The following is a 10,340-nucleotide window of genomic DNA, read 5'->3' on the forward strand; positions in this document are numbered from 1 at the left end:
GTCCCACCGGGAGGAGGCCCAGGGGAAGACCCAGGACACGCTGGAGGGACTATGTTTCTCGGCTGGCCTGGGAACGCCTTGGGATTCCCCCGGAGGAGCTGGCCCAAGTGGCTGGGGAGAGGGAAGTCTGGGTCTCCCTGCTTAGGCTGCTATTCCCGCGACCCGACCCCAGATAAGTGGAAGAGAATGGAATGGAATAGTTGCTTGTCTGCTGTGACATCACTCATAGAGCACAGTGGAGAAAAAGTCAAAAGTTGTAGTTAAGGCTAAGGTGATGGCTAGCCAAACAAGTGCAAAAATATATATATATATATTTTTTCAGGTTTATAAAACAACTCATCAAAAAAGTATTTCTCAAAAATTACATACTAGTGTGAAAGAATGCTACATTAGTTAATTTTAACCCTCTACACTTTTGCAAGACTCAATTTTACTTTGTTTTTTTCTCGACTGAACAATGTCCGTGTTACTGTGAGAATCTATGTGTGCAGACCATTGATAGACCATGGATATGTTGAAGGTTTTGATGCTGCTGAATGTGTCAATCTACCAGGGGTTGAGTCAACTTTTGGACTAACTAGGGCGTAGTCTACATGTAGCTGGGTCTTTATTAAACCGAATATCTCCGCCACATCGTTTGAAGAAATGATACCATCTACACAGGATTGGTTTTTAAAAGGTGTTCATCCACGCTAACCCAATGAATGTCAACACTGAGCATTATTTTAAACATGCCAAACCCATAGGGGGCATCATTTATGATTGCTGATCCAAAACAGGCGGTGGCAACATTGAATGGCGGCGGCATTGGGCCTCCATATCGGGAAGGACAGCTGATGTAAAACCGCTGCCCTCCAAGTGCTCATTTCAGTGTAATTCAGTGTAATTGTAGCAGCTGAGTTTGTAAAAACAAACAGGCAAAAAAATTCTAAACCAAGATAAAAATCAGCTCCTCTTTGATAGCAGACATTTTTCCTTCACTGAATGATCAAACAATAACAATCTTTGCATATGTGACTTCAGTGTCACATTACTTGTAGCAGACTGAGTAAAGTAAAGTTGTAAAGTCCTGAATGCGTGGACCTTTAAATCTCTGGTTAACAACGTCCACATGCAAACACAAAAACGGAGAATTTGCAAATCTTCACTTTGGCCAGAGTTTTCATTATCAATTGTTTTTAGTGCATTAAATGGAGGTTACGTTTGGATGAAAGGCCAAATCGCATAAAAAAACTATTTGGTTTACCAGATATCCGGCTACATGTAGACTATGCCTAGATGCGTTGAGGTGAACTGATACATTCAGCAGCGGTTGCGCACACATAACACAGACGTTTTGTTGAAAGGACAGTAACAAAACAAACAATCGGTATCAGGCAAAAGTGCAGAGGTTTAATTTTAGCTAATGTATCATTCTTTCATACCTATATGTTGTTTTCGACAAAAAGTTGGTTTATAAGCCTTGAAAATGCTAAAAAACAAAACAAAATCTGGCACTTGTTTGGCTAGCCTGTAGCCTAGCATGAGTGAAGAGTTTTGCCTCTTTCTTCATACTCCATGTTCTATGATTGAAGTCATGGCTGGTAAGGTCCTAACTATTGATAACTATTAGACAAAACACCCCGTCAACTATCACTGGACTATACTTTTAATTTCGAACAGGAATTGTAGGTCAACTTCATTCTTACTGTTGGTTAGGTTTAGACATTTCAAATTGTCTTGTCAGATTTAGGAAACATCAATTTTAGTACTGACTGGGGCACAGCCATTCTGAATTCTTGAGACTGCCATTTGGTAAAAACTTGGCAACCAATTTCTGAATTGTATCACAATAGATTTCATTAGGTTTAAAACAAAAAAAATTGATTCACAAGTTGCAAATTGGGTAAAATCTCTAACAGTAGAAGTAGCCTATTAGAAGGCTCATAATGAAGGAAAACATTACTCTTGTTTTTTTTTTGTTTGTTTGTTTTGTTTTGTTTTGTGGTCCAGATGGTACTAAGAAGACAATGTATGATTTTAGACCTTTTCTAACTCTGTTTGAAACAGCTTAAACATTTGGTACAGCTGGGATTTAAGCTCTTGTTTTAGGGCACTAATATTTTAACACTGAAGAGACCAGCATGCTGGTGTTTAAAAGTAAATGACTGAATAACACATCAGAGCTCACTGAGTCACCATCTACAAACGTTTTTAACTGTAGTTTATAAGTTGTGATAACCTGAGTTTTTCCTATTCTTACATTCTTACACTGAATCATATATCTTGGCAGTGGTAATAGACCAGCAACATTATTTATGGTTTATTGGTTCTACTTTAATTGTGCAGGTTGACTTGTATTAAACTAGAGACAGATATCAAAATGTTTGATATTTCCCTCCCTGGCCTTCCCTCCATTTACCTCCATGGTGGTGCGATTGCACTGGTGAGTATCAGCAAACCAGCTGTCACCTGTTGCACATTGGTTCAAGTCGATGCCCTGAATGTTGACATCCACACGTATAACACCTCTAAAACAAGACACATACACACATCAAGGATGGGGATGGTCAGAATTCTGCATCAGTGTAGAGAAACAAAAACAGCACCAAATATCATTAAACCCATTTCAATAATCTGTTAACTTCTCTCATAGCTCTACATTGCTATACTGTAGTGTGGATTATCTGTTTATCTAACTGTGTTGATATACTTTTGTTTATCAAACCTTTCTCCAGAGGTTTGCAGGAAAGGTCACGGCACCCATCATCGAGCCAGAAAAGAAGGTGAAATACAAATACTGCTTTTTGATTTTAAAGTTCTAGGCTTAAAAGTGTATTGTCAGACTAACAGTTTTACTGGCTGGACTAAAAGATGACTTTAGACACGAGTTTCTAGAACTGTTCACAGCCACATCTAGTTTGATAAAGTCCTGAAATGAATCAGGATGGATTATTTATTGTAAAATGAAAAGTTCTAGTTTTGGCATTATTGGCAAGATTTTAGATTCAGACTAAAGAAACAGTGTGATGCTGAGTGCTGAATAACTTTTCTAAAATTTGTTGAACAATTATGTGCTGACTGAACTGATTATGTGAAAACAAGCAAAAACAAAACAAAACAAAACACTAAAAGCAGCAAAACAATAGCTAAAAGCAGCAAAAATGCTGAAATTAGCAAAAAAAAAAAAGACTAGCTAAAGGTAAATTAGCAAAATAGTAGTTAAAAGCAAAGATTAACAAGAAAATATAAAAATATAGCAAATATGCTGAAGTAGATTTCAAAGAACATGCTTTGTAAAGGAACTAATGAGATCTTGATGTAATTCTATACGTATGTAAAAATGTTGTAAATAAAGTTAAATAGTTCATAAAAGTTATAAATACTAAAAGCACACATTTCCCAAACAAGCTGAATATTTTGATATACTGCATGAATGGTTAAGATTGTACAACATGCAGAATTTATTTAATTGCAAAATACTTTCAGAAAAAAATATAAACAGGAAAACAATGATTGAAAAAAGTCTTATTCGATTTAAATAGAATTCAGCTATAATTAGTAATATATCTAATATATCAGTTTTTCTGTTTGCTTCTGCCCAAAAATAACATCTGTGTCAGTTAGTGGTTTATGAGCTATGTGTTAGTGTAATATCCGGTGTGTAAGAGCAAGTTTTTTTTTTTTTGTCCTGACCTGAACTCTGGTGTCAGATCAGGTTTGAGGCCATAGAAGGAGATGGACAGGGTCAGCACCCAGCCTGGCATGAAACTTCCATCCTTGCAGTCCAGAAACGGAGCTCTGGCCCAGTGTATGCCACTGTGATTGGTCACATAGCTGTCGCCCTGACCCCACTTGGGGGTGTCTAAGGTGCTGAGGTCATTGAGGAGAACCCGCATGGACAGGGCTGCTGTCTGCTGATTGGACTCAGAGAATTTCAGTTTTGTGAACCAGCTGTCATCAGGAGCTGGGGCTGGTGGGTGGAGGCTCGTCCAGGCCTTAGTAAAGTCCTGGAGGATGATGGTCTGCTGCTTGCCAGATGGATTGCGGGTGGCATGAAGAACCAGTTGTGGCATCTGGGCAGTTGGGTCAGCATCGAAAGTGAGGAGGGCCCGCCGAATGACCACGTCAGCTTCAAGAAGGGCGCGGACCAAGGCATGGTACCACTCCATATCCTCCTGCACTGTGCTTTCCCGCAGGTCACTGGCCTGGAAGACCATGTTAAGGAAATTGGCAGTGTTGGCCAGTGCATTCAGAGCTGGCTGGAGGGAGGTAATAAAGTTGCTTGGTAGAGGTCCGTTCTGCCCTTGAGTGCTATACGCTCGGGAACAACGGGCCATTTTCAGAGTGGAAGGGTCTCCGGTGTACAAAAAGGTCTCTGCTGGGGACCAGTCATCCTCCACCACTGTGGGAGCTTCTGAAGGTGTTCCTGCAAACTTGGGAGTTTCTGTGGGGTAGGGTTCTAAAATTCCTGTACTGTTAATTGAAGTATCACTGCTGTTTGAAGTCTCTCCGATTAGAAACTTTTGAGTCACTTGTGCTTTTAAAAAGTGCGTGAGCAGAAGAAGAAACCAAACAGGACTCATTCTGACACACTGTGGAGGAAAGAAGAAAAAGAGGAGTTAAAGGGCCAACAAAAGACAGAACTTTGTGACCTGTTTCAAATTTTTGAGAGAAGAAAAAAGTTTTGCATGATGGTGAAAGTTTACGCTCTCTTCATGGATGTCTTCATGGATGTCTTCATGTTTACATTAGTGAGGCACTGCAGCAGCAGCAGGTGTTCTGGAGGAGGATGCTGCAATGTCTGTGGCGCTCCCGCTCCCGTTCCCACTCAAAGCACACAGCTCCATGTGTGCAGCACAGGAGCTTGCACGCGCCTACCAGTGCTCGCACTCACACAAAGATAACAAACCTTGATGATGGGAGTGAGGGTGGAAAGAGGTGACCAGCAAAAGCAGAGTTAGTCTCATCTCTCAGTTGTCCATCCGATATCTCCAGTGCCATTTAACATCAGATCTGTTATTTCATAATTGCCAGATAAAAAGCACAAGCAGAGTAAGGAGGGCAAAAGCAAGGGAAGAGCCTCAAAGTTAGAGGGAGATCTTCAGGTCAGGTGAGAGGAAGGAGGCGATGTGAGTTGTGATGAAGAGAGGAAAAAGGCAAAAGGAATTTCTTTCGTTGATCTCCACTTCTCTCCTGTCTTCTGTCTTCGCTCATCTGTTGCGCTAAAGAGCTTCCAGCTTATCTGACAGCAAATTGTGATGTCCAGCCCCTCCCCGTCACTTGCTTCCTCCTTCTCCTCCCCTCCCTCAATTCACTCGCTCATCCATATTGACGGGGATGCTCACCAGTGCTGAAAGGTGATGAGAGTGGTCCATCTGTTGTGTGTGTGACTTCGCAGAGAAGAGGATGATGCAGTCAGTCAGAGATGAGCTTTAGGCTAAGCTCTTCTGCATTTGGGCATCCATCAAGAATCACCCTGCTGGATGGCTGGATGGATGGATTAACCCCTCCTACAGGAGATGATGGGGATGCTCTTTTACTGCAATAGTTCTCTCCGATATAAACAAGCAGGAGCACACAAAGGAGGAAAAGCACAATTCAAACAAAGCAAAACAAAAAAGGGAGTCTGATCTTCACCTATGGGGAATTTCATACGTGCATGCTGTTTGCGAGTGCTCTAACAAAATACTATTTCTATGTGTTCTAAAGTGTGGGTGAGTGAAAGATGCTGTATGAAAATTGTGAGGGGAAAAAAAGGGATGAACGAGAGACGCAGAAGTGATGCAGACAAGAATCCTTGTTTGGTGGCCATGGCAACCTGCTTTAGAGAAACTCCCCCACCCCACTCCCCAACCACATACACAAACTCACAAACCCACTCCCACCTTGGAACTTGACTGCAGAGCAGCAAAGGTGCTGCAGTCAACCATGACGGATACAATTAGGACGTATGTGTCACAGATAGATGCACGGTGTTGCTGTGTGATCAGGTCTATGTCTGTTTTTAATGACTGCAAGGTAGAATACATAAATTACCTTCATGTTTATTCCTTTTCTTATTATATCATTCAAACAAAATGCACAACAGCTTATAAATCTAAGAAGAGTTGTGTCAAAGTTGTAAACATGTTGGACTTCACTCCCTAATATAAAGAACATTTTAATTGTGGTAAATATTCAAAATCTCACAAAACACGTGTCATTCAACAGTATAATCCCAAATAAAAATTTAAGACCTAGCATTCCTTGAAGGAATGCATATCACCTACCACGTTTCATGAGTTTTAAACTAAAGTCATCTTATAATGAGAGGGGGTGGCATTGTAAGCACTGGGATCAAACCTTATTAATGTCTTTATATGCAATCCTCTGCAATATTGCAAGATCTCACAAGATTTGTAGCACTTGAAGTGTTGAGTGTCAGGATTTGGGTTTTGTTGTTTTTTCTTTGTGATTTCTTTTGTATTTAGGGTTTTTGTTTATATGTTTTGTTTTTGTACTGTTTCTGCCTCTTGTGTTCTGTCATCATTCACTTCTCCTCTGTGTATCTCTTGTCTTCCTACCACGCCCATCTTCACCTGTTGCTAGTTGTAATCACTCACCTGTGCCCACTTCCCCTAATTACCCTCAGCTTTAAAACCTAGTCACTTTCTCCACTTGCTTGCTGGTTCATTGTCTCTAGTTCCCTGTTGCTGCGTCTTGTCCCTCAGCTTGTTGTCAGCCAGTGATTACTTACTGAGAGTTAGAAAAAAAATATGTCCAGTAGTTCATGAGATATTTTGCTAATGCTACAGACAAATTAACACACAAAAAACACCATCGCTTTTCGTGGCAGACAATAAAAAGATGAAAATGTAATCATTTTCAGGAGTTGAAGATACAAATGAATGAGTTATTTTAGGCCTTTTTGGTTTTGTTTTTCTAATTTTTCTTGTACAGGGTATCATGAATGTTGGTGTTTTGTTACTTGTATGGTATTTCTTGTTTTGGTTTTGTTGTCTTTTGGGTTTCTTGTCACTATCCACCTCCCCAGTAATTTTCCAGTCACGCCTGCCACGCCCACCTCACCTGCCTCTAGTCATGTCCACAGCTGCATCCAATAATCATCTTTCCCTATGTCTTTAAAACCAGTCTCTGTTTTTTCACTTGTCACTGGGTCATTCTGTTCCTTATGCCATGATTGTTGTCTTCCTCGTTCCATGCCTTGCCTTATCTCATTTTGCTATTTTTGGATTCTGTTTTAGTTCAATTTTGCTACCATCAGCCATTTGTTTTGTTTGTTTTTACTTTAAATAAATTACTTTTCTTTTAAGAAGATGAGTCTGCGCTCTGGGTTTGCCTCTGTCCCAGCCTCTGTCTCCGCCCGCCTATTGACAGAATGACGACGCTCCACCTCACAGTGTTTCAGTGGGGGTCGGCGACCACGACGCCCCACCATCCTGTGTCTCCGTGGGGGTCGGCGACCACGACGCCCCACCATCCTGTGTCTCTGTGGGGGTCGGAGACCACGACGCCCCACCATCCTGGGTCTCCGAGGTGGTCGTGGACTACGTCGCCTCTCACTCTGGCTCCGAGGGGGTCGTCCCCCTGAACTCTTGCCTCGCCGCAGACGGTGCTCAGGCTGCCCGCCCGAGCTCTCACCACACCGTGGACGGCGCCCAGGTCATTCGCCCGGGCGAACTTTTCTTTTGAGAAGATGAGTCTGCGCTCTGTGTGGGTGTGTGAGTGTTTGTAGAGAAGTCCATGAATCATGTCACAGAGGCCACTGTCTTAGATAATATGATGGAATGTTTATCAAAAGAACAAAAAACAAAAAAAACAGAAATTTGAGAAAGTTCTGAAGGAAAAGTACTTGCTAAATGTGGCAAAATGTGAAATGCACAGCAAAACAACTAAAAATAAATCTGATTAATAGGTAATGTTAATGTTGCTGAACTGTGACCTCCATGTTGCCTTACATCAATGTTCAGCTTTGCATGGCAGGTTGTTAGTTTGATTACTCCACATAAACCTCAGAAATGAACAAACACTGCCACATCTTTTTAGCTTACACACACACACAGACTCCCCCCCCGCTTATCTACCAGCCGGTGCCCCAGACACAACCATGGTACACAAACAAACAGCTCACCCCACACACACACACACATTGTAAGGATTAATGGCTCTTTTCATCCACTTTCCCATCATGTACAGAGCAGCAGAATCATAATCAGTGCTGAATGGCCTGCGTCGCCATCTGCCTGTCACTTAATAATAATACAGAACAACTGCTCAGTGTTGTAACATAAGTGGGAAAATGTCATTATTTTCTTGTGTTTTACAGCTTTTCACTGTGAAAAATAACATCTTATCTAATTTATTTGCTTTTGTCATGATCGGGGTGGAAGGAGGCGAACCCTGAGCGCAGACTCATGTTGGAGTTAAAAACTAATTTATTGGAAATAAAAGGCAAAATCCAAAAACAAAGGCTGACGTGGCAGCAAAACCCAAACTAAATACAAAAACACCAACTTACTAAACAAAACCTGAACAGACCTGAGACCAAAAACAAACCACTGGGAGACAATGAGGCACGAGCAAAAAAGGACAGCACATCAGGGAGACAAGAGTATGACAACGAACCCGCAGGGAACTGTGGAAAGTGACTGGGTTTTAAAGGCAGAGGGCGATTAGTGGAAGTGGGCACAGGTGAGATGATTAAGGAGCTAGAGGCAGTTGTAGATGGGTGAGAATGGGGAAGAGAGAGAGTAACTGAGGAGAAGTGAATGGTGGCTGAGGCACAGGGAAGAGACAACTAAATAACACAAACTGAAACATGACGACAAAACAAAATACAAAAACCCAGATCCTAACAGCTTTGTCTAGAACCAGCATTTTAGTCTACACTGAAATCTCTACTGCATTAGAAAAAAATTATGTATTTTACCTAAGTTTTGAATTAGTACTAGTCAGCTAAAAAATTAGCTACACTTTTAAAGTAAATCTCTTAAGTGAAACATTGCTACCTTCCCTCACTTTACTTCCATGGTGAGACAAAATAACAGCAGGTGTATAGAGGCCATTTTATTGTTCAGACTGTTGGCTGTCAGATCTAACAACCAAATTCATCCCAGATCAGTCAGGTGAGGAGCCACCATGTGCTACAGCTGCTGTCACCCTGTTGTCTTTGCTCATCATGTACACTGAGCTGTAAAGAACACATTTTCATCCAGTGTGGGATGTAACATGATTGTTTGTTGCCTCCAGATGTGCTTATTTTATGCATTAATAAAAGAAGATGCACTTCTTTTATTTAAAAAGCAGTTTTTCTTAATGTTAACTATTCCATACGTTTTTCGGCATCTAACTCGTTTCGTTTCGTTTAGCTATTTCAACCATTCATATATCAAAACGTTCAGCTCATCAAGGACAAGACCGCTATGACTTTTGGTATTAGTGCAATTTCGGCTGTTTCAGATATTTAGCTTTTTCACCCAAAAATGAATGCTGTTTTCAACTCTTTAAAATTCAGCTTTTTTCTCTCTGTTTCAGCATTTTTCTGCTAATACAGTATTACTCCAGCTAATGCAAATTCAACTATAGTTTCAGCTAATTTCAGATATAGTTTTAGCTAATTATACCCTGCTAATGCTAATTTTGTCTGTTTCTTTTTATATGCTTCCTATCAGTCATTTGTGGACATATTGAGCTGAAATTTGGTGTGGTAGCAGGTGAGACAGAGCTCCATCCAATGACTTATATGGATAGACATGACACGCCGCTTTAAAGGCTCGGGCCGAGATGCCGGCGAAAGCAGCGCCATCTTGCTACAGTATACTTAAAGGCTAAGGGCTATATAAACAATGCTGAGGACTAACGAAATAATTTTTTTTAGTGGGTAAGATGAGCCCAATAGTGCATGTACTTTATCAAACAATGTCACAAATACTCAATTATTGTAATTTAAATAATAGCAACCATGAATTTAACAGAAACGCAAATTCAGACCTATTTATTTACAATCACAATGGTAGTCAAATCAGCAATGGTATAAGTAATACAGAAAAAAATGGGATAAATGTATAATTTGTCTTACAGACTATACACTAGAAGAAAAAAATAAATAAATGATAAAAAAAAGAATGAAAATTTTCATTAAAGAAAAAATTAAAGTCACAAACTTCAGATATGAGAAAGAATAATTACTGTCATGTAATAACTACAAAGAAAACTTGTTCAGATTGTTGCATGATTGTATTTCCAAAGTGGAAAATCTCAATAAAAATATTTTGGTTAAAAAAAGTCACAAGTACAGATATCAGGCAAATGCATTAGTGTATTTTAAGAACAATAAATGTAAACACCAAATTTAAAAT

At 40.3% G+C, this 10,340-nt stretch overlaps 1 protein-coding gene across 1 annotated transcript in view; it reads right to left on the minus strand.

The window, feature by feature from the left end:
- si:ch211-156l18.8 (probable G-protein coupled receptor 158) overlaps positions 1 to 5,242 on the minus strand; it is a 38,076-nt gene extending 32,834 nt beyond the window's left edge. Inside the window, exons 1-2 of the mRNA XM_025009168.2 lie at positions 3,676 to 5,242; positions 2,402 to 2,510 (exon numbers count right to left, since the gene is read on the minus strand). Of these exons, the coding sequence (XP_024864936.1) occupies positions 2,402 to 2,510; positions 3,676 to 4,565 (999 nt within the window). The 5' untranslated portion in view covers positions 4,566 to 5,242. The remainder of the gene's footprint in view (positions 1 to 2,401; positions 2,511 to 3,675) is intronic.
- Positions 5,243 to 10,340: the final 5,098 nt, after the last annotated feature.

This window comes from Kryptolebias marmoratus, linkage group LG3 (genome assembly GCF_001649575.2).
Source record: "Kryptolebias marmoratus isolate JLee-2015 linkage group LG3, ASM164957v2, whole genome shotgun sequence".
Taxonomy (NCBI): domain Eukaryota; kingdom Metazoa; phylum Chordata; class Actinopteri; order Cyprinodontiformes; family Rivulidae; genus Kryptolebias; species Kryptolebias marmoratus.